The following is a 24,421-nucleotide window of genomic DNA, read 5'->3' as shown; positions in this document are numbered from 1 at the left end:
CTCATCTATTTTCTATCGCCTTAGACAATTCAAAGACTGGCGGATGAATTTGTTTTGTGTTTTTTTGGTGAACATTTTTCCCTGGGATTTTTACTCCTGAACACGTTCTGTTATAGCCACAGACATGATTTAACCAGTTTTAGAAACTTCAGAGTGTTTTCTATACACACATACTTATTATATGCATATACTATATTCCTGGCATGAGTAGCAGGATGTTGAAATGTTGCGCAATTTGTAAAAAAAAAGCTGCGAAAATTCGCAGCATCCTTAACAGGTTCCTCCCTCTCCTCTCCACTGAAGCATTATGGGAAATGTAGGCCAGTGTTCTCTACTCTCCCCTCCTCTCCTCTTTACTCAATCTGCATAAGAATCACAGTGAGAACATGTTTACCTGTGAAAGTACCCAAGTTAGTAAAAATAATATTACTACAACATAATCATTCATGTTATTCAGAATGTGAATATTAGGGATTACAAACCACTGGATTTGCTTCTGTGTGTGATGGGGAAATGAACCATTGTTAGGTTGATTATTTCTGTATGTATGTGCAGTATGTGTATGTGCTGGCATGTAAGTATCGCAGCTTACTACAGTTCAACCAAGTAAAAAACATCATTACACACATGAAAATATCTATGTTTTCTTCATTCTCAAAGCATTCTGTGTCAACTGCAAAAATTCATTAGTAACTGCAACAGTTTCCACCAATAGAATGGAGGGAGGCTGTCACGTTCGTCGTATAGAGGAGACCAAGGCGCAGCGTGATATGAATACATTCTTCTTTTAATAAAGAAAGAACACTAAACAAACTAACAAAACAACAACACGAACATGACGCTATATAGAACAAGTGCTGACATGCAACTACACATACGGACACTCTGGACTAGGTACTGTCTCCGGACGCTCTGGACTGGGTACTGTCTCCGGACGCTCTGGACTGGGTACTGTCGCCGGACGCTCTGGACTGGGTACTGTCGCCGGACGCTCTGGACTGGGTACTGTCGCCGGACGCTCTGGACTGGGTACTGTCGCCGGACGCTCTGGACTGGGTACTGTCGCCGGACGCTCTGGACTGGGTACTGTCGCCGGACGCTCTGGACTGGGTACTGTCGCCGGACGCTCTGGACTGGGTACTGTCGCCGGACGCTCTGGACTGGGTACTGTCGCCGGACGCTCTGGACTGGGTACTGTCGCCGGACGCTCTGGACTGGGTACTGTCGCCGGATGCTCTGGACTGGGTACTGTCGCCGGACGCTCTGGACTGGGTACTGTCGCCGGACACTCTGGACTGGGTAGTGTCGCCGGACGCTCTGGACTAGGTACTGTCGCCGGACACTCTGGACTGGGTACTGTCGCCGGACACTCTGGACTGGGTAGTGTCGCCGGACACTCTGGACTAGGTACTGTCGCCGGACGCTCTGGACTGGGTACTGTCGCCGGACGCTCTGGACTGGGTACTGTATCCGGACACTCTGGACTGGGTACTGTATCCGGACGCTCTGGACTGGGTACTGTATCCGGACACTCTGGACTGGGTACTGTCGCCGGACGCTCTGGACTGGGTACTGTCGCCGGACGCTCTGGACTGCCGAGGTGCACTGTAGGCCTGGTGCGTGGTGCCGGCACTGGTGGTACCGGGCTGGGGACATGCACCTCAGGGCGAGTGCAAGGAGCAGGAACAGGGTGTACTGGACTGCCGAGGCGCACTGTAGGCCTGGTGTGCGGTGCCGGTACTGGTGGTACCGGGCTGGTGACACACATCTCAGGGCGAGTGCGGGGAGCAGGCACGTACTGGACTGTGGAGGCACACTGGAGGTCTGCGGTGTAGAGCTGACACAACCCGTCCTGGCTGGATGTTTATTTTCACCCTGCGGATGGATGCAGGGCACTGGCACAGGATGCACTGGGCTGTGCAGACTCACCAAAGAGTCCAAAGAGGTCCAAAGAGGTATACTGGAGACCAGGAGCGCTGAGCCGGCACCCTCCTTCCTGGCTGGATGCCCATTCTAGCCCGGCCAATGCGAGGAGCTGGAATAGAGCGCACCGGGCTAGAATAGCGCACTGGAGACACCGTGCGCTCTACCGCATAACACGGTGCCTGACCAGTAACACGCTCCCCACAGTAAGCACGAGGAGTTGGATCAGGTCATTATTGCGGCTGCCTCTTGGGCTTCCGTGCTAGCCGTGTACCTGCATATCATCGCCGTTCCTCTATTCTCCTGTATTTATCCTCGTAGTATCGCCTTTCCGCTTTCACTGCCTCTAACTCCTCCTTAGGACAGCGATACTCCCCCGGCTGTGTCCAGGGTCCTGCTCCATCTAATATCTCCTCCCAGGTCCATTTCCCTATTAAGTGCTGTTCCTCCTTTTCACGCTGCTTGGTCCTGGATTGGTGGGTTATTCTGTCACGTTCGTCGTATAGAGGAGACCAAGGAGCAGCGTGATTGGAATACATTCTACTTTTAATAAAGAAAGAACACTAAACAAACTAACAAAACGAACTTTAAGCTATATAGAACGAGTGATGACATGCATAGACAATATACATAGACAAATACATAGACAATAACCCACAAAACCAAAATGGAAAATGGCAACCTAAACAGGATCCCCAATCAGAGACAACAATAAACAGCTGCCTCTGATTGGGAACCAATTCAGGCCACCATAGACATATAAAAACCCATAGATATACAAAAACCCTAGACAGGACAAAAACACACATACCCACCCTTGTCACACCCTGACTTGACCAAAATAATACATAAAACATAGATAACTAAGGTCAGGGCGTGACAGAGGCATGGGCTTATGTTGTCAAAACATGACATTTTAAAGCTTTCAAGTCTTCTCTCCAACTAAACGCCCTTTCTGGTATTTTAAGAAATGAGATGATTGACATAATTCGTTTAAGCCAGTTTATGATGGTATGTGTGTGTGTGTGTTTACTGTATTTGATTGGGTGATTGTCATCTACCAGTCTCAAGCCATCGTCAGTCGTTTAAGCCTCTCTCACACAGTCAGTGGTTTCTGTTAGTATACACACGTGCCAACAGTTGTGTGTATGTGTATATGTATAGTGCATTCGGATTATTCAGACCCCCTCCCTTTTTCCACATTTTGTTATTCTTAAATTAAATCATTTTTCACCCCTCATCAATCTACACACAATACCCCATAATGACAAAAAAACAAGTTTAGTTTTTTTTAGCAAATGTACAAAAAATAAAAACAGAAATACCTTATTTACAAAAGTATTCAGACCCTTTGCTATGAGATTAGAAATTGAGCTCAGGTGCATCCTGTTTCCATTGATCATCATTGAGATGTATCTTCAACTTGACTGAGTCCACCTGTGGTAAATTCAATTGATTGGATATGATTTTGAAAAGCACACACCTGTCTATATAAGGTCCCACAGTTGACAGTGCATGTCAGAGCAAAGACCAAGCCGTTAGGTCGAAGGAATTGTCTGTAGAGCTCTGAGAAAGGAATGCATTGAGGCACAGATCTGGGGAAGGGTACCAAAATATTTCTGCAGCATTGAAGGTTCCCAAGAACACGGTGGCCTCCATCATTCTTAAATGGAAGAAGTTTGGAACTACCAAGACTCTTCCTAGAGCCAAATTTTAAAATCAGGGGAGAAGGTAACCAAGAGCTAATCAAGAACCCAATGGTCACTCTGAGCTCCATAGTTCCTCTGAGTTCCTCTGTGGAGATGGGAGAACCTTCCAGAAGGAAAACCATCTCTGCAGCACTCTACCAATCAGGACTTTATGGTAGAGTGGCCAGACGGAAGCCACTCCTCAGTAAAAGGCACATGACAGCCCACTTGGAGATTGCCAAAAGGCACCTAGAGGACTCTCAGACCATGAGAAACAAGATTATCTGGTCTGATGAAACCAAAATTGAACTCTTTGGCCTAAATGCCAAGCGTCACGTTTGAAGAAGACCTGGCACCATCACTACGGTGAATAATGGTGCAGGCTAAAATCATGTTGTGGGGACATTTTTTGGGGCGTCAGGGACTGGGAGACTAGTCAGGATCGAGGGAAGGATGAACGGAGCAAAATACAGAGAGATCTTTAATGAAAACCTTCTCCACAGCACTCAGGATCTCAGACTGGGGTGAAGGTTCACCTTCCAACAGGACAACAACTTGAAACGCACACACACACACACTCTGAAGCTCTGTGTTTAATCCAGAGGGTTGGTCTGATGTCAGCAGGATTAGTTTCTGTGGGGATGAGCAATGTGGTGGGGGTGGGGTTGGTTATGTAACATAACACAGAGTAACACCATCTCTGGCATACACCCACACATCTTTGAACTGAGCAGACTGGGACTGTGTGCACCGTTGGGTTATCTGCGTTTGAAATATGACATCTGAGATTGCAAGGATACAAGCATTTCCCTCAACTTGCTGAGGTTTTACTTTTTTTAGGGTCCTCCCTCCCTCCCTCCCTCCCTCCCTGTATCCCTACACATACAGTGGGGATTCGAAGGAGGAAAAGAGGAGGAAGAGAGGAATGAGGAAGAGAGGAGGGGGTTTCGAGGTAGGAGGAAGGGAGGTTTTCTCTGAGCGGAGCTCTGCATAGCACAAATGAAGGAATAGACAGACAAGGGAGAGAGGGGAGGAGAGGTAGAAGGGAATGATGAGGGAGGAGGAAGGTTGTCTCTGCATAGCACGGATGAAGGAATAGGCAGACAAGGGAGAGAGGGGAGGAGAGGTAGAAGGGAATGATGAGGGAGGAGGAAGGTTGTCTCTGCATAGCACGGATGAAGGAATAGGCAGACAAGGGAGAGAGGGGAGGAGAGATAGAAGGGAATGATGAGGGAGGAGGAAGGTTGTCTCTGCATAGCAGCAAACTGCACTGGATCATTCACCCTGTGCTGCAGCCATGGCTCAGAGCCACACAAATAAAACATTCACATCCCTCGGGAGAGAGAGGGGGAGACAAATACGGAGAGATTTGGGGAGAGAGAGGGGGAAGGGAGAGAGAGAGGGGGAGATATGACAGAGAGGAAACAGACCCAGTGCTTCTCCAGTAGTACAGGACTGGATTATTCCTACCAGATCTCGGTCTCTAAGAGGGGATCTGAGTTGTACATTACAGCACAGTACCACTCATATTCTGTTCTGATGTTGGAGCTGATGTCGATAGGATGGAAATGAAAGAGCAGGGCTGTGCTTAGTGCATCTATAAGGCCACTAATGTAATGACGGCAGCACTGGTCACACAGGTATTAACAGCTAGTTACACTGCCGCTTATATAAGAGATAAGCAGAGCAACAGACTATCACTCTCTCTCTCATTTTCGATCTTTCTCTATCTCACCCTCTATCTCTACTTGTTATTCACTACCTAAGGGGAGCGGGAGTCACCAATAGCAACTGTTAATAAAAGCCATGAGCACCATGTGTTGACAAGGCCGTACAAAGAAACCCAAACAGTCTGACATACAAGTTGCTTTGCTTCAAATGTGTAAATCAAAAAAATCAAATGTGTTTATATAGCCCTTCGTACATCAGCTGATATCTCAAAGTGCTGTACAGAAACCCAGCCTAAAACCCCAAACAGCAAGCCATGCAGGTGTATTTTGGTTTTATTCTACATGAGGAGATTTGAGTAGTTTGCAGCAGTAGTTTGTAGCCATCTGCAAGTTAATCTATTTAATGATGAGAGCTATTTTAATTACAGACCTGCTGTTTCACTACATGACATTGGTGTGCGTGTGCCTGTACGTTTGTCTGTGTGCATTCTTGCATGTGTTTGTATGCGTGTGTGTTTGTGTCCTACCTTTTCATAGGGATCAGAGTCATAGTTGAGTCCTATTCCACAGTCGTCTGTGATTTCAGACAGATCCTCATCATCAAACTCCTCGAGACTAATGTCATGGGAAGGTCTGGAAGAACAGGAGGGAGAACGTTAAAAGTACACACAGATAGTAGACATACCACACCCACTATCATAAACTGGCTTAAACTGATTATGTCAGGAGCAGAGATAGCAGAGACACCCACACACTAGTGACACACACACCAGTTTGGGATTTCACCAGCAGTCCTCATGTACCTGACCCCTCCACCCTTCAAAGGGGAGCATCTTTCTGACTCATGTACACACAGATTGCGCCAACCCTGCTCTGAGATATGGCCTGTCACTGTCTGTCTGGGTCTGCCTCATTCACCAGACACACAAGACACAATAACTCACACACCCTCCATCTATTGCTTTGCTCTCTAAGCAGACAGAGGAGTTCAGCACTATTCTCTATTTTTTCAGGTCCCCAGTTTACAGACACAACAGTGCTTAAATGAGCTAGCATCCTGTTTTCTTAGTTTCTATAAAACCTCTGTATATCTGTGGTCCATTAGTTCAAACAGAGGCTCAACTCTCTACTCAGCTCTCTACTCCATTAGTAAGAGACTGTGTGAGGCTCAGAGGGAAATGCTGCATTGCAGGTTTTCTAGTGAGGACAGGACAGTCCAGACAGGGCCTCGTACAGATGTATATAGAGCCACTGTGAAGCAGGGTAAGTCAGAAAATACATCGGGGTGAAGCTAGATATGTGAAGCTAGAAATGTGAAGCTAGATAACTGTCTAAATCAGGGCAGAACTGCAAACCTTATCAAAGCTCAATCAATAACAAAATCAGTGCTAAATCAACAATCATGACTAGTTCACACACACACACACACACACACACACACACACACAAACGTGTTAGTTTCTTATTTTACAGATCTAAATAAGTCACGGACACTAGAGAAGCTTTAACCAAGTTGAATTCTGTACAGCTGTATTCAGACAGCAAAACATTTCTCTCCATCACAGTTATATACATCCTACGTAAGACACGCCTTCTCTCCAATCCTTACATCTTATTGTTCAACAGAAAGAGGGTAACAGGATACCAAACGCTTATTACTCCCTTAAGGGAATTTGTCCTCACCTCCTGACCTCAAACCTCACCTCCTGACCTCAACTAATCCACAGATAGTTGGAGGACAGAATTTGGTATGTCATCAAATATGAAGTGCTGTGTGAAAAACTATTCAGGCCTTGGTGAGCGCTCTTTACAGGACTGTTGTTTCTGTATCAGTGTGTGTATAAAAGATCTCCAATTATGTTAACATTAAAAAAGACAACTTGGTAAATATCTGGAGAAGTATTTCCCTGCACATTGTTATTCATGACCTTGGACAGGTGTTCATATCTCAGTGTATTGTGCTTTATATCTGTATTGCTGATTAACACTGTTGGAAACGGCTAAACTTTGAACATTGAGATATTAACTAAATGATAAGGAGTGGAAGAGAATGGGTTTTATGTCAGAAGTTAAGGGTCCTCTGTAGAAAGCCTGAAGGCTTTGGAATGTGTTTGATGGAGGAGAGGAGAGCGACGTGTTGATATAGGGAAGACAGGTGGATATCTGTGGATTAGGTGAAGGAGGGGTTGAGGTCAGGAGGTGAGGTTTGAGGTCAGGTGGTGAGGACAGATTCCCTTAAGGGAGTAATAAGCGTTTGGTATGCTGTTACCCTCTTTCTGTTGAACAATAAGATGTAAGAATTGGAGAGAAGGTGTGTCTTACGTAGGATGTATATAACTGTGATGGAGAGAAATGTTTTGCTGTCTGAATACAGCTGTACAGAACCTTTGGGAAGAATTCAACTTGTTTAAAGCTTCTCTAGTGTCCGTGAGTTATTTAGATCTGTAAAATAAGAACCTAACAACACTAAGTGCTTACTATGCAGTAACTAGGGGATTTCCAATGACACAGCCAAAACAATGGACCTCTCCACTCTTTAGAAATGTAGTGAAGTAAAAGTAAAACTAATCAAAACTATAAATAGTCAAGTAAAGTACAGATACCTCATAAAACTACTTAAGTAGTACTTTAATGTATTTTTACTTAAGTACTTTACAACACTGCAAATACATTTACTTTAATTTTAAAGAGACCGGTATAAACTCTTTATCTCCTCTCTCTTTCATCTCTCTTTCTTTATAATTTCTCTCTCTCTACATTTCATCTTTCACACGCCAAAATGTTGCTACATCTTTTCAAATGTTTATTTAGTTGAGGGCTCCAGAATTCTAGTACAATTGTGGTGTGACGTCTGCCTGAAAGTCACCTATAAAGTGTAATTAAAACATAACAGTATACAATATTTCATGCATGTTGACTAAACATCAGATCATATCGTATTTCTACATACAATTAGTAATAACACTGTGGACTCTATTTTTGGCTGGTGTTAAGGCAGCGCTTGTGTCAAACACACGTTCTTGGGCAATTTCGACTTTAAAAAGCCAGCGCTCTGCTATTTTCCAACCCTGGTGCCAGTAATGTACCTGTCTTCTATCAGCATGCTTATGCTGAGGTGGGAGGGGTGGAAATACTGTAGGTGTGTCTTTAAAAATGTGTGCCAAAGTGCCAATTCCCAGCAGTGCTACTGATGATATTCAATACTAACTGGTCGCTGGTCTTGGCAGTAAACGCAGTTGGTTATGGCATCGATTTTGATAGAGGAGGCACACAGTAGCCTAATCAGTAGCCTAATCAGTAGCCTATAACCAATGTCTTATTCAAATATAATGAGCAGCAAAACAGTCAGACATTCATGTTTTTTCTTTTTATTGGACATTATTTTTCTGATCGCTGTCCTTGATAGCCTCGGCTATTGACCGGTTTGTTTACCTTTCAAATGTCAAGGTCACTAACAGTTTATATAAATGGTGATGGTAGGCTAATGTTATTATAGAGTTTAACGTTTGGCATTGTCCAATCGTTCATGGCTCGAATATGCAGTGCATTTAAGAAATGTGAATGCAATGTGTGTAGACAAATATTTCCATGTTAAAGTCAATAACAAAAGCCACATTGGCTACATGTTTGGTTTAACTAGGCCTATTTAGGGTTACTGTATACTATTTAATAAACTGTGTTCAATAGATAGGAAAAACATCAATGCTTCAGGTCGAAGAGCCCTTAGTCCTACATGTGTACACATTGCCTTATGTTCATAGAAACAAGACATTCGATTCATGATATCGTGTTTTTGACCCAATCCTTTTAAGAAACATTGCTGTTTTAAAAACAGATTCATTGTTTTTCGTTTAATTTGATTAAAAACCAAACTTATTAGAAAGATTCACCATCCATGAGTTTATGTTGAGAACGGACATGGCTCGAATACAACGGAATATCTTCTGCTATTTCTGGAGAAGTTCAAATATGATGTAAAACTAATTATCTGATAATTTACACAAAGAAAAGTGTTGTTGTACATAGTAAAGAAAAGTGTTGTTGTACATAGTGAAGAAAAGTGTTGTTGTACATAGTAAAGGAAAGTGTTGTTGTACATAGTAAAGAAAAGTGTTGTTGTACATAGTAAAGAAAAGTGTTGTTGTACATAGTAAAGAAAAGTGTTGTTGTACATAGTAAAGAAAAGTGTTGTTGTACATAGTAAAGAAAAGTGTTGTTGTACATAGTAAAGAAAAGTGTTGTTGTACATAGTAAAGAAAAGTGTTGTTGTACATAGTGAAGAAAAGTGTTGTTGTACATAGTAAAGAAAAGTGTTGTTGTACATAGTAAAGAAAAGTGTTGTTGTACATAGTAAAGAAAAGTGTTGTTGTACATAGTAAAGAAAAGTGTTGTTGTACATAGTAAAGAAAAGTGTTGTTGTACATAGTAAAGAAAAGTGTTGTTGTACATAGTAAAGAAAAGTGTTGTTCTACATAGTAAAGAAAAGTGTTGTTGTACATAGTAAAGAAAAGTGTTGTTGTACATAGTAAAGAAAAGTGTTGTTGTACATAGTAAAGAAAAGTGTTGTTGTACATAGTAAAGAAAAGTGTTGTTGTACATAGTAAAGAAAAGTGTTGTTGTACATAGTAAAGAAAAGTGTTGTTGTACATAGTAAAGAAAAGTGTCCCAGCTCAACAAAATCGTCTGTCCTGGTTTACCACGGCAAATCTCCTGTGGCAATTTCCCGACACTTTGTATGAATGTAAACTAATGTTGGTGTAGCCTACTGTTATTATATTATTTGTTTCCTATTTATGTTTTCCAAAAGTGTCTGGTGTCGTCATTTATTATCAAAATCAGGTGTACAATATCCTAGACAGTCCATATTTGTAATGTGTAACGAAACCAACTCAATCGTGGGGATTGAGTTACTTGTGCAAGAAGGGTGTGGGCTAGAATCAAACCAAAGCCAACACAATAGACAAACACAGTACCAGACAAAAGTGTGGACACACCAACTCATTTCTTTATTTTTACTATTTTCTACAACTTAGAATAATAGTGAAGACATAAAAACTATGAAATAACACATACGGAATCATGTAGTAACCAAAAAAGTGTTAAACAAAAATATATTTTATATTTTACATTCTTCAAAGTGCCCCCCTTTGCCTTGATGACAGCTTTGCACACTCTTGGCATTCTCTCAATTAGCATCATGAGGAATGCTTTTCAAACAGTCTTGAAGGAGTTCCCACATATACTGAGCACTTGTTGGCTGCTTTTCCTTCACATTGCGGTCCAACTCATCCCAAACCATCTCAATTGGGTTGAGGTCGGGTGATTGTGGAGGCCAGGTCATCTGATGCAGCACTCCATCACTCTCCTTGGTCAAATAGCCCATACCCAGCCTGGAAGTGTAAGGCCCTACGCCGGAGATGAGAAGCAGGTACGGGGAGTTAAACATTTATTCAGGAACATAAAACAAGACAGGAACAATGTCAGCACACGGGTATACAAGGACATAAGACAATCAATACAGAAGCAAGGAACAGAGCAGGGAACCACACATGCAGAGATCAACCGTTCACCTGCTCTGCTGCGTCTCACACAGACATGACATTTTTGGTTCCAACCGCCATCAGACCAAAGGACACATTTCCACCGGTCTAATGTCCATTGCTCATGTTTCTTGGTCCAAGCAAGTCTCTTCTTATTATTGGTGTCCTTTAGTAGTGGTTTCTTTGCACCAAGTCGACCATGAATGCCTGATTCATGCAGTCTCCTCTGAGCAGTTGATGTTGAGATGTGTCTGTTACTTGAACGCAGTGAAGCATTGTTTTGGCCACAATCTGGAGGTGCAATTAACTCTAATGACCGTATTGTCTGCAGCAGAGGTAACTCTGGGTCTTCCTTTCCTGTGGCGGTCCTCAGGAGAGCCAGTTTCATCATAGCACTTTTTGCGACTACACTTGAAGAAAATGTGAACGTTCTTAACGTTTTGGGGATTGACTGACCTTCATGTCTTAAAGTAATGATTGACTGTCGTTTCTCTTTGCTCACTTGAGCTGTTTGAGGCTGCTCCAAAACACCACCAGCGGAGAAAAAGTATTCAGAGTGGACTTTTAGTCCTACTCAGGAGGCGTGCACACCATCCAGAAATAAAGAAGAAAGGCTGGGGAGTACGTTTCATGATTAACTACTCATGCCAACCATATTCCCTCTTAAGAGAATTATCTTCGGTTATAGTCACAGCTGTGTATATTCCCCCTCAAGCCGATACCACGACGGCCCTCAAAGAACTACACTTGACCATTTGCAAACTGGAAACCACATATCCTGAAGCCGCATTTATTGTAGCTGGGGATTTTAACAAAGTCAAAATTGACCGACGTCTTGCATCCGGACCAGCCAAACACCTTCTTTGCCCATTATTGAGGATAACACAGTGCCACTGACGCAGCCTGCTACCAAGGACTGTGCGCTCTCCTTCCCAGTGACCAACGTTAGTAAGACACTTAAGCGTTTTAACCCTCGCAAGGCTGCCGGCCCAGACGGCATCCCTAGCAGTGTCCTCAGAGCATGCGCAGACCAGTTGGCTGGAGTTTATATGGACATATTTAATCTCTCCATATCCCAGTCCGCTGTCCACACTTGTTTCAAGATGTCCACCACTGTTCCTGTACCTAAGAAAGAAAAGGTAATTGAATTAAATGACTATAGCCTTTTAGCACTCACTTCTGTCATCATGAAGTGCTTTGAGAGACTAGTTAAGGATTTCACATCTACCTTACCTGACACCATAGACCCACTTCAATTTGCTTACCGCCCCAATAGATCCACAGATGATGCAATCGCCATCACACTGCACACTGCCCTATCCCATCTGGACAAGAGGAATACCTATGTAAGAATGCTGTTCTTTAACTATAGTTCAGCCACCTGAAGAAGGTGCAACAGCTAAATAAATTTGGCTTGGCCCCTAAAACCCTCACAAAACTTTACAGATGCACAAACGCCCAGACCCTCAGGGCTCTCCAGAGGGTGGTGCGGTCTGCCCAACGCATCATCGGGGGCACAATACCTGCCCTCCAGGACACCAACAGCAGCCGAATTCACAGGAAGGCCAAAAAGATCATCAATTACAACAACCACCCAAGCCACGGCATGTTCACCCCTCTATCATCCAGAAGGTGAGGTCAAGGTGCATCAAAGCTGGGACCGAGAGACTGAAAACCAGCTTTTATCTCAAGGCCATCAGACTGTTAAATAGCCATCACTAGCCGGCTTCCATCCGGTTACGTAGCACTGCACCTTAGAGGCTTCTGCCCTGTATACACAGACTTGGAATCACTGGCCACTTTAATAATTGAACACTAGTCACTTTAATAATGTTTAAACAATATTTACATACAGCTTTACTTATCTCATATGTATATACTGTATTCTATTATTTTGTATTTTAGTCAATGGCACTCTGAAATTGATCAATCTAATATTTATATATTTCTTAATTCCATTATTTTACTTTTAGATTAGTGTGTATTGTTGTGACCTGTTAGATACGTCTGCACTGTTGGAGCTAGGAACACAAGCCTTAAGCTACACCCACAATGTCACACCCTGACCTTAGAGATCCTCATTATTCTCTATGTTTGGTTAGGTCAGGGTGTGACTCTGGTGGGAAAGTCTATGTTTTCTATTTCTTTGTTTTTGGCCGTGTGTGGTTCCCAATCAGAGGCAGATGTCTATCATTGTCTCTGATTGAGGATCATATTAAATTGTAATTTTCCTTCTGGGTTTTGTGGGATCTTGTTTTCTTTTTAGTGTCTGTGCCTGACAGAACTGTTCGTTTTCGCTTTGTTATTTTGTTTAAGTGTTTTTTTTTTATAAAAGGAATTATGAACACTTAGCACGCTGCGCTTTGGTCCACTCTTCCTAACACCAACGAGAGCAGTAACACACAATAACATCTGCTAAATATGTGTATGTCACCAATAACATCTGATTTGATTTTATTTTATTCGATTTTGACTCTTGCCATAATATGGACTTTTTATTTTACCAAATAGGGCTATCGTCTATATACCAACCCTACCTTGTCACAACACAACTGGCTGGCTTAAACGCATTAACAAGAAGGAAAGAAATTCCACAAATTAACTTTTAACAAGGCACACCTGTTAATTGAAATGCATTACAGGTGACTACCTCATGAAGCTGGTTGAGAGAATGCCAAGAGTGTCCAAAGCTGTCATCACGGTAAAGGGTGGCTACTTTGAAGAATCTCAAATATAAAATATATTTTGATTTGTTGAACACTTTTTTTGTTACTACATGATTCCATATGTGTTATTAAACAGTTTATGTCTTCACTATTATTCTGCAATGTAAAAAATAGTAAAAATAAAGAAAAACCTTGGAATGAGTAGGTGTGGCCAAACTTTTGACTGGTACTGTATAATAGTGGCCCTAACCGCTAGAACACCCCAGGTGATAATTAAACAAAACGTTGACAGTTTATTCGTAACCTTAAGATACACTAGACAAGTGTATGGTGTAGCATAGGGGAGACCAATATCTATCTTGGGTTATTAAGCTATACAGAACTATCGATGGATGGATGGATGGATGGATGGATATATATATATACACATATACACAGTGCCTTGCGAAAGTATTCGGCCCCCTTGAACTTTGCGACCTTTTGCCACATTTCAGGCTTCAAACATAAAGATATAAAACTGTATTTTTTTGTGAAGAATCAACAACAAGTGGGACACAATCATGAAGTGGAACGACATTTATTGGATATTTCAAACTTTTTTAACAAATCAAAAACAGAAAAATTGGGCGTGCAAAATTATTCAGCCCCCTTAAGTTAATACTTTGTAGCGCCACCTTTTGCTGCGATTACAGCTGTAAGTCGCTTGGGGTATGTCTCTATCAGTTTTGCACATCGAGAGACTGACATTTTTTCCCATTCCTCCTTGCAAAACAGCTCGAGCTCAGTGAGGTTGGATGGAGAGCATTTGTGAACAGCAGTTTTCAGTTCTTTCCACAGATTCTCGATTGGATTCAGGTTTGGACTTTGACTTGGCCATTCTAACACCTGGATATGTTTATTTTTGAACCATTCCATTGTAGATTTTGCTTTATGTTTTGGATCATTGTCTTGTTGGAAGACAAATCTCCGTCCCAGTCTCAGGTCTTTTGCAGACTCCATCAGGTTTTCTTCCAGAATGGTCCTGTATTTGGCTCCATCCATCTTCCCATCAATTTTAACCATCTTCCCTGTCCCTGCTGAAGAAAAGCAGGCCCAAACCATGATGCTGCCACCACCATGTTTGACAGTGGGGATGGTGTGTTCAGCTGTGTTGCTTTTACGCCAAACATAACGTTTTGTATTGTTGCCAAAAAGTTCAATTTTGGTTTCATCTGACCAGAGCACATTCTTCCACATGTTTGGTGTGTCTCCCAGGTGGATTGTGGCAAACTTTAAACGACACTTTATGGATATCTTTAAGAAATGGCTTTCTTCTTGCCACTCTTCCATAAAGGCCAGATTTGTGCAATATACGACTGATTGTTGTCCTATGGACAGAGTCTCCCACCTCAGCTGTAGATCTCTGCAGTTTATCCAGAGTGATCATGGGCCTCTTGGCTGCATCTCTGATCAGTCTTCTCCTTGTATGAGCTGAAAGTTTAGAGGGACGGCCAGGTCTTGGTAGATTTGCAGTGGTCTGATACTCCTTCCATTTCAATATTATCGCTTGCACAGTGCTCCTTGGGATGTTTAAAGCTTGGGAAATCTTTTTGTATCCAAATCCGGCTTTAAACTTCTTCACAACAGTATCTCGGACCTGCCTGGTGTGTTCCTTGTTCTTCATGATGCTCTCTGCGCTTTTAACGGACCTCTGAGACTATCACAGTGCAGGTGCATTTATACGGAGACTTGATTACACACAGGTGGATTGGATTTATCATCATTAGTCATTTAGGTCAACATTGGATCATTCAGAGATCCTCACTGAACTTCTGGAGAGAGTTTGCTGCACTGAAAGTAAAGGGGCTGAATAATTTTGCACGCCCAATGTTTCAGTTTTTGACTTGTTAAAAAAGTTTGAAATATCCAATAAATGTCGTTCCACTTCATGATTGTGTCCCACTTGTTGTTGATTCTTCACAAAAAAATACAGTTTTATATCTTTATGTTTGAAGCCTGAAAAGTGGCAAAAGATCGCAAAGTTCAAGGGGGCCGAATACTTTTGCAAGGCACTGTATATACTGCTCAAAAAAATAAAGGGAACACTTAAACAACACAATGTAACTCCAAGTCAATCACACTTCTGTGAAATCAAACTGTCCACTTAGGAAGCAACACGGATTGGCAATAAATTTCACATGCTGTTGTGCAAATGGAATAGACAACAGGTGGAAATTATAGGCAATTAGCAAGACACCTCCAATAAAGGAGTGGTTCTGCAGGTGGTGACCACAGACCACTTCTCAGTTCCTATGCTTCCTGGCTGATGTTTTGGTCACTTTTGAATGCTGGCGGTGCTTTCTCACTAGTGGTAGCATGAGACGGAGTCTACAACCCACACAAGTGGCTCAGGTAGTGCAGCTCATCCAGGATGACACATCAAAGCGAGCTGTAGCAAGAAGGTTTGCTGTGTCTGTCAGCGTAGTGTCCAGAGCATGGAGGCGCTACCAGGAGACAGGCCAGTACATCAGGAGACGTGGACGAGGCTGTAGGAGGGCAACAACCCAGCAGCAGGACCGCTACCTCCGCCTTTGTGCAAGGAGGAGCAGAAGGAGCACTGACAGAGAAAAAAAAAAAAAAATATATATATATATATATATATACACGGCTGTATTTGTTTGTACATTTGAATGTTGCAGTAACAGGACCTAGGCCTAGCGTTTGAGGGAGCAAGCCTTGACCCCAATGACTAAACTAACCCCTATTGAGAGAAAGAGAACTGCTCATTTCCAGGGACTCATGAGGCTCATTTGAATATCTTGAAGCAGAGCAAAAATTCTCAGCAAAAAAAATATTTTTGACACCGCTGAACCCATAACGCAACCGTAAGCGAAAAGATATACCAATGCGTTTGGTTTGTTATAATAGAGCCCTGTATCTTATCTAATCTGGTTATCTCCCTTAAGGTTCAGTAAACTAATAGTAATGTTTGGTTAGCGCTGCTATCGGTACAGGGGAGTAGAGGATTTCCTGCACACTGAATAGAGAATGTGGAGTCAGGGGAAAAAGAAGCTGATAGTCACCTCCTTAAGTCTGATAAGGGATGTGAACACACACTCACGCGTACCCATATCACACCCGCTTGCATTCATGTGTGCACATATGTGTGTTTGGTACAGTATATAAGATCAGTCCTGACCCAAGCTAAGGTGTATCCACCACTAGTTGTGATTTCAGGAGTGACCATGAAGTGTCTGGTTATTGTGCTGGTATGTGCTGTGCTCGCTGAGGGAATCCACAGGTTAGTACTCACTTGATTTATTTTTCACTCCATCCAGTTGCTCTTTTTCCCTAAATTCTACCTAAAACACAATTTTCTTTTCTCATCTCTCATAGTCAATGATAACGCCTTGTCGCTCTCTCTACCTATTTGCATTTGCAGAGTTCGACTTCATATCTGAGTGTATCTATGTTCTTGTTACCCTAGGATCCCTCTGGTGAAGCATAAGTCAATCCGTGAGAGAATGATGGAGAAAGGAGAACGCCTGCCCTACCAAGACCCCGCTCTCAAATACTTTCCTGACGAGTTCGCTGGCTCCGCCACCATGTACATCAACAACTACGCCGACGTACGTACATGCTATAATACACAAGCTTATGGTCTATCTAGAATGTTACTCAATGTCCTGTCTATATCTGTCTATGTCCACACTAGTCTATTTTCATATTCCAGAATGAAATGTTATGATGTAGGCTAACGTAGAAAATGTGAATTGTAGGTCTAACTAGATAACAACCATGTCAAGATAACATCTAACTCCATGAAGTAGAGTCTAAACCACGCCAACCACTCTAGATCTGATGTGTTGTTGTATGAATGTATTAGCAGCACCTCTATCTTTTGTCAACTGTACTTTCCCTGTTGTGTTTTCCAGACCACCTACTATGGAGCCATCACCATCGGTACTCCCCCCCAGTCCTTCCAGGTGTTGTTTGACACTGGCTCTGCCAACCTGTGGGTTGACTCTGTACTCTGCAACACTCAGGCCTGCAGTGAGTACAGCTGGATAGCTTCATGACAATGAAAGCAACTGCTAGTTAATATTACAACAACCTACAACATGTATAAACTAACTGCTACTTTCTCAACAATAAGTATTACTAACTATAATACTACGACTGTACTACTACTACTACTACTACTACTACTATCAGAGATATTTTAATCTATTTTCACTTCTACACACTTCCCAGATAAATACATTGTAGAGAGTATATTTCCTCTAAGTTGTTTGTGTCCCTTCCTCCTGCAGACAGCCACACAAAGTTCAACCCCCAGCAGTCGTCCACCTACTCAGCTAATGGGGAAACTTTCTACCTGCCCTACGGAACTGGCAGTCTCAGTGGAGTCTTCGGATATGACACCGTCAACGTGAGTCCCACCATAACAACCTTACAAATACTTAACTACTTCTACCACAGTTATTCTTCACTACATGCAATAAAAAGCCACAACAGATACAGCCATGTACATGTACTTCCATTCTAATAAAACCAGTGTTTCCATGATGCTGAGTGAGTGTGTTGTTTGTCACCTCTTTAGGTCGGTGGTATTTTCATCAACCACCAGGAGATTGGTCTGAGTACTGACGAGCCAGGTCAGACCTTTGTTGTGGCCCAGTTTGATGGTATCCTTGGCATGTCCTACCCTTCCATCTCAGCCGGACAAGAGACTCCCTTCATGGACAACATCATGTCACTGAACCTTCTAAAGGCTAACATATTTGCATTCTACCTGACCAGGTCAGTACTCCTACCATCACTTATACCACAAATATACCACTAATTACCACTACTTACCACACACATACCACTACTTACAACAAATATACCACTACCCCTACTTACCACACTTATACCACTACCCCTACCTACCTACCTACCACACATATACCACTACTTACCACACATATACCACTACTTACCACAAATATACAACTACCCCTACTTACCACACAAATACAACTACTTCTACTTACCACACATATACCACTACTTACCACACATATACCACTACCCCTACTTAACACAAATATACAACTACCCCTACTTACCACAAATATACAACTACCCCTACTTACCACACATATACAACTACTTCTACTTACCACACATATACCACTACCCCTACTTACCACACATATACCACTACCACTACTTACCAAACATATACCACTACCCCTACTTACCACACATATACCACTACCACTACTTACCACACATATACCACTACTTACCACACATATACCACTACAGATGTCAGATCTTAATTGGACCCCTTTCGCAGCAAGAGGAAAATAATCCTGCAGAAGGAGGATTTGAATATCTGAAGAATGATTTAGAACTGTTCCAGTGGGCAGCTGGAAGCGTGTTTGTACACAAAGCAGTACCATACCTACATTCTACCTTATGTAGGCTACGTGAAGGCTACGGCGTCTCGTGTTCATTCTGACGTGGATTATAATAACCGGCCATATTCTTAGGGGGTAGATGTATTTTCATTAGGGAAAATATGTTGTTTTACATTAACTGTTTTATTATATATGTTGAAGGAAAGCAATAGGCAGAATTAATCACTGTTTTCCTCAAATCCTGTGTGATCCAGCGGTTACAGCCACTGACCCCGGTACATACATGTCAGAGTCGGCATGGGTTCAAATTCGGCCCACTGCCCTTTGACTCATGGATCAATGTCTATTTTTGACACATTCATTTCGCGTGGTTACATGATTAAAACAGAAACAACTCAATGGTTAACAGTTCAGGAATTAATTCAGTTGTTAAGTTTAGGGCTATGGTTTGGGGAAGGCTTAAAACAAAATAAAACAAAATGAAGGGCCTATGTTACATCAGTATTCAGAATATTCTTAACGCTCGCTAGAACATTGTGATCTGCCATAAGCAGCTCACTCCGAACCTCATGAGTTTGCATCCAATGCTGAGTGATCAGGTGACCAGCCTGAGACGACATTAGACCAACAAGTTAATTGCATTTATTTAAATGTTTTCAAGAAGTAAAATTAATCAACAAAATCATCTTCGATAGGCTCAAATGTATGAACAACTTGACAGCTTTAAGAAATGAAATATTAAAAGGCACACAGTACAGGCTTTCAATTCACACCAAGGACTAGAACTATAATCACAAATAATACATAGCCGAACTATAAAACACGGACAAGCGTCCACCCTGGAGGAAGGTTTATCGTTCTACAGTAGGCCTACATCTGTCAAATCAGATGATGGCCCAACTCAGCTCATCATCTCAGCCAGGGAAATGTAATAATGGAGGCTAACTAACAGCCTTCAAAATGTAGCCTAGTGGAATAATCAAAAACAAGGGACCTATTGCAGCCATCGATGGCACTTACATTATCGTCAGCTGATGTCCCGTTAAATTATCGGTACGCTCTAAATTCACCCGCACAACTGATCTCAATAGCGACCATTAATGTTCACTTCATTGCAGCTCCCTAAAAGACGATATCAGTGTTACCTTAGTCCTGCTTGCAACCAAAGTGTTTCAAGATATGTTCACCCTCTAGTTGGTATTGTCATCAGAGCAACAGAGTACTTTTTGAACAGACTACGGGTGATTTATCAATTTGATAAGCATTCCATACAATAGAAATAAAGTATCCACTGTGGGAATTTACCTGACACTAATGCTGGTGTAGCCCTTAGTTACAATTTTATTGGTTTCCTATTTATGTTATCCAAAAGTGTCTGATATGGTCATTTATTATTAAGATCGCAGGGTAAAATATCCCTAGACTGTCCATATTTAAAATGTGTAAATAAATCTAGTATATTGGGGGATTTAGTTATTTGTGCCAGAAAGTTGTGGGCCGGAATTGAACCAACGGCAACATGGTAGGCTTATATGTGTGAGCTGACGTCAGCAACCGTAACCCACACCACCCTACCAGACCCCACGATTGAACTACATTTTGAACATAGGATACAATTGAAGCGTGTATGTCATAGCCTAGATGAGACCAACATCTATCTTGTGTTGTTATGCTATATAAAATGACAGTTGTTGATATGTATGGCTGCATTTCAAATGCAGTAATATGACCTAGGCATGGTGTTTCAGTGAAAAATTGAGACATTTATTTTGAAACCAAGTTCTGATCCCAATGACTCAAATGCCCCAGCATGGAGATAAAGACAACTGCTCTTTTTACAGGGACCCACACGGCTCATTTGTAGTTCCTGATGCAGCAGGAAAATGAGCAGTGACAAAAAAGTGATCAAGTTAAGATCTGACATCCCTACCACCACTTACTTACCACACGTATAATGTACTGCTACCAGACCTCAATATAAAATACACACAGATATCACAGAACCGTCTGCAGGGCAATGTGTTGGCTTTCTAGATGAACAGGTGATATATTTTAATAATGTACTTATTTATTTATGTACATAATCAACGTTATATTCATTATTCCTGCTCCAGAAACTAAATCACTGATATAAGACATAAGATTTTTGAGAAGAAAAGTGTCTTCTGTGAAGAGTGAACCATCTTCTTGCCAACTGCCTTGTATCTTTGTCAAATTGTTTGATGGCTTTAAAAAAATTCTGTGCAGGGACGGCCAGCAGGGCAGTGAGCTGTCGTTCGGAGAAGTGGACAACACCAAGTATCAGGGTCAGATCTACTGGACCCCCGTCACCGCCCAGACATACTGGCAGATCGGCATCCAAGGGTCAGGATCAACCACACCAACTAAACACACTTAACCATACACTGACATCAGAACCACTAAGAGCCTGCAAAAGCTAGGGTGAAAAACTCCTTTAGGAAGTTTTTTTAAAATGTCTAAGGCCGCTGTCAATGCTTGTCTGCCTGCCTGCCTGCCTGCCTGTCTGCCTGTCTGCCTGCCTGTCTGCCTGCCTGTGTGCCTGCCTGCCTGCCTGCCTGTCTGCCTGTCTGCCTGCCTGTCTGTCTAACACTAACCCTTGTACATCTCCAGATTCCAGATCAACGGTCAGGAGACAGGGTGGTGTGGGCAGGGCTGCCAGGCCATCGTGGATACAGGCACCTCCATGCTGACTGCACCCAAACAGATCATGGGAACGCTGATGCAGTCCATTGGAGCCCAGCAGGACCAGTATGGACAGGTAGCAGGAAACCATTATAAACCATAACAGACCAGTACTAACTGACACCATAAAACAGTGTAATCCAAAAAGTAGAAGTTGGGGAAACCAGTGCAGACCAGAGTAAACCAGTACAGGGATGTTTTGTGTCACTCATGTCTGTGAATTGTTTGTTGATGCAGTACACAGTGAACTGTAACCAGATCAACAGCCTGCCTACTCTCACCTTCACCATCAATGGAGTCAACTTCCCCCTGCCGCCATCTGCATACATTCAGCAGGTAAGTTAGTGTGTCGTGTGTGTGTGTTTGTGTATGACCCTCTATGACTGATGTTAGGATAATGAAGGCCATAAGCCTTGTGTCAGTAGTGCATGTGCATGCATGTTTATCTGTGTGTGTGTGTGTATTGCACTCAACATGCGTGTTCTCCTCTCTATCCAGAACAACCAGGGTGGGTACCAGTTCTGCTTCGTGGGGATCATCCCCACCTACCTGCCGTCCCAGAACGGACAGCCCCTGTGGATTTTGGGAGATGTATTCCTCAGGGAGTACTACTCCGTCTACGACCGCACAAACAACCAAGTGGGCTTTGCCACCGCAGCCTAAATCTGACCAACATGACCATGACCGCAAACCCAACACAGACACCGACCGTTCTTAGAAGTCTACCACCCCAAACCTCACACAGAATCTATTCCACCTCTGGCCATTCTAGAACATCAATCACCAATGGCAACTATTCTGAATCACTCATAACAACCACTCTGGTTATTTTAGAACACATATTACCCATGGCAACCACTCTGGTCATTATAATACACATATTACCCATGGCAACCACTGTGGGTCAGTTTGGCTTTGGTCCAGTGTGGTTAAAGCAAGCATCGACATCATTGGGTTAAAGCTGTGGTCTTTGTTAGATGACATCTGCTAATATATTCAGTTCAGCTGTAAGGTTGTTTCCTTTCTACTCTGGCATTGCAACGACAACCTCCTAGTTCCCAGACAACATCGGATGTGAACACAGGTTCAGCCATGTTGCTGATTGCATCATGATGCTGAGTGAAAAAGTAAATGACTTACAGAAACACAGTGAAATATGAAAATATGATTTTGGACACTTAAATGCATATCATCTCAAGACTGGATGTATTTGGTGTTTGTTTAGCTTCCATGTAGACTGAATAAACTATTGAAGTGCACAATAATCGTGTTTGTTTTGAATCACTGTATTTGACACATCAAGCTCATGATGCCTGTAAGACTGAAATCACACCTCACATTCACCACTGACTGTTACCAGAAACTGAAACAAAAAACAACAAGAGCAGCTTTACCCAATTGGAGCCTGTAAATATATCCAACCATCTACACATCATACATGTAGAAATAACTTAATATCACAGAGTCAAATATGCCATCTGTTAAATGGCATTAAGACCAAAGTATGCTCAGGAGAGCAGCAGCACTGTGAAATGGACTTTAATGAAAGCTTCAACATTTCACTTCTGCTTAAGAGCTCTTATCTCTGTAGCATGGTCAGCGACCGGTGTGTGTGTGGATGTGTATGCATACAAGTGTGTTTTTGTCTCTACACACACCATCATCAACTGGCTTAAACTGTTTGTCAGGAGCAGAGATAGCAGACACGTACACCCACATTTGTGACACACACACACCAGTTTGTGATTTCACCCCCAGTCCTCATGTACCTGACCCCTCCACCCTTCAAAGAGGAGCATCTCTGACTCATGTCCACACAGATTGCTCCGACCCTGGGGAAGCCTGCTCTGAGATATGGCCTGTCACTGTCTCACCAGACACAAGAACTCACACACCCTCCATCTATTGCTTTGCTCTCTAAGCAGACAGAGGAGTTCAGCACTATTCTCGATTATTCCAGGTCCCCAGTTTACAGACACAACAGTGCATAAATGTGTTCATCATACTTTTTCTTAGTTTCTATAAAACCTCTGTATATCTGTGGTCCATTAGTTCAAACAGAGGCTCAACTCTCTACTCAGCTCTCTACTCCATTAGTAAGAGACTGTGTGAGGATCAGAGGGAAATTGTAAGGGGTGCGTAACTGGTGGCAGGGTAGTCAAACGCAGGAGAGCAGAACTTGGTGAATAGCCAAAGCAGTTTAATATATAAAACTAACGGCATACAAAACAAACACATGGGTACATGGGTACAAAACCCGTAGCGCACCAGTAACAAATAGCACAAGTACTTACAAAATAATCATCAAATAAAATAGTGTTTATATAGCCCTTCGTACATCAGCTGATATCTCAAAGTGCTGTACAGAAACCCAGCCTAAAACCCCAAACAGCAAGCAATGCAGGTGTTGAAGCACGGTTGCTAGGAAAAACTCACTAGAAAGGCCAAAACCTAGGAAGAAACCTAGGAAGAAACCTAGAGAGGAACCAGGCTATGAGGGGTGGCCAGTCCTCTTCTGGCTGTGCCGGGTGGAGATTATAACAGAACATGGCCAAGATGGTGAAATGAAAAAATAATCAATTCCCGACAAGGACATGGGGAAACAGAGGGAAAATATACAAATTGTAATTAGGGAATTGAAACGAGGTGTGTGTGAAAACAAGACAAAACAAACAGAACATGAAAAACGGATCGGCGATGGCTAGAAGACCGGTGACGTCGACCGCTGAACACCGCCCGTACAAGGAGAGGAACCGACTTCGGAAGAAGTCGTGACAGTAACCCCCCTCCCCCTTGACACGCGGCTCCAGCAGCGCGCCGACACCGGCCTCGGTGACGACC

General features: G+C 42.7%; 2 protein-coding genes across 3 annotated transcripts in view; one reads left to right on the top strand and one right to left on the bottom strand.

Annotated features, from left to right (window-relative positions):
- Positions 1-24,421, bottom strand: part of mapk8ip2 (mitogen-activated protein kinase 8 interacting protein 2) — a 145,028-nt gene that overhangs the window by 54,698 nt on the left and 65,909 nt on the right. For both annotated transcript variants that reach the window (XM_021572558.3, XM_090208291.1), the window contains exon 3: positions 5,809-5,914. In XM_021572558.3, the coding sequence (XP_021428233.3) occupies positions 5,809-5,914 (106 nt within the window). The remainder of the gene's footprint in view (positions 1-5,808; positions 5,915-24,421) is intronic.
- On the top strand, positions 16,682-22,842 carry LOC110496598 (gastricsin). Its single transcript, XM_021572587.3, has 9 exons — positions 16,682-16,767; positions 16,954-17,095; positions 17,402-17,519; positions 17,780-17,898; positions 18,070-18,269; positions 21,125-21,241; positions 21,509-21,656; positions 21,818-21,916; positions 22,079-22,842. Exons 1-9 carry the CDS (start codon positions 16,712-16,714, stop codon positions 22,241-22,243), a joined length of 1,164 nt encoding a protein of 387 aa, XP_021428262.1. The 5' UTR covers positions 16,682-16,711; the 3' UTR covers positions 22,244-22,842.

The sequence above is a fragment of the Oncorhynchus mykiss genome, chromosome 2 (assembly GCF_057628025.1).
Source record: "Oncorhynchus mykiss isolate SJ-2025 chromosome 2, ASM5762802v1, whole genome shotgun sequence".
Taxonomy (NCBI): Eukaryota; Metazoa; Chordata; class Actinopteri; order Salmoniformes; family Salmonidae; genus Oncorhynchus; species Oncorhynchus mykiss.
Note: the sequence above shows the minus strand (reverse complement) of the source record. Positions and strands in the feature narration are given on the sequence as shown.

Bases quoted from the DNA above. Each gene is read 5' to 3' on its own strand.
- LOC110496598 (XM_021572587.3), top strand. From the start codon at position 16,712: ATGAAGTGTCTGGTTATTGTGCTGGTATGTGCTGTGCTCGCTGAGGGA. The intron at 16,768-16,953 runs GTTAGTACTCAC...TTGTTACCCTAG, and splicing joins CTCGCTGAGGGAATCCACAG to GATCCCTCTGGTGAAGCATA. The intron at 21,657-21,817 runs GTAGCAGGAAAC...TTGTTGATGCAG, and splicing joins AGCAGGACCAGTATGGACAG to TACACAGTGAACTGTAACCA.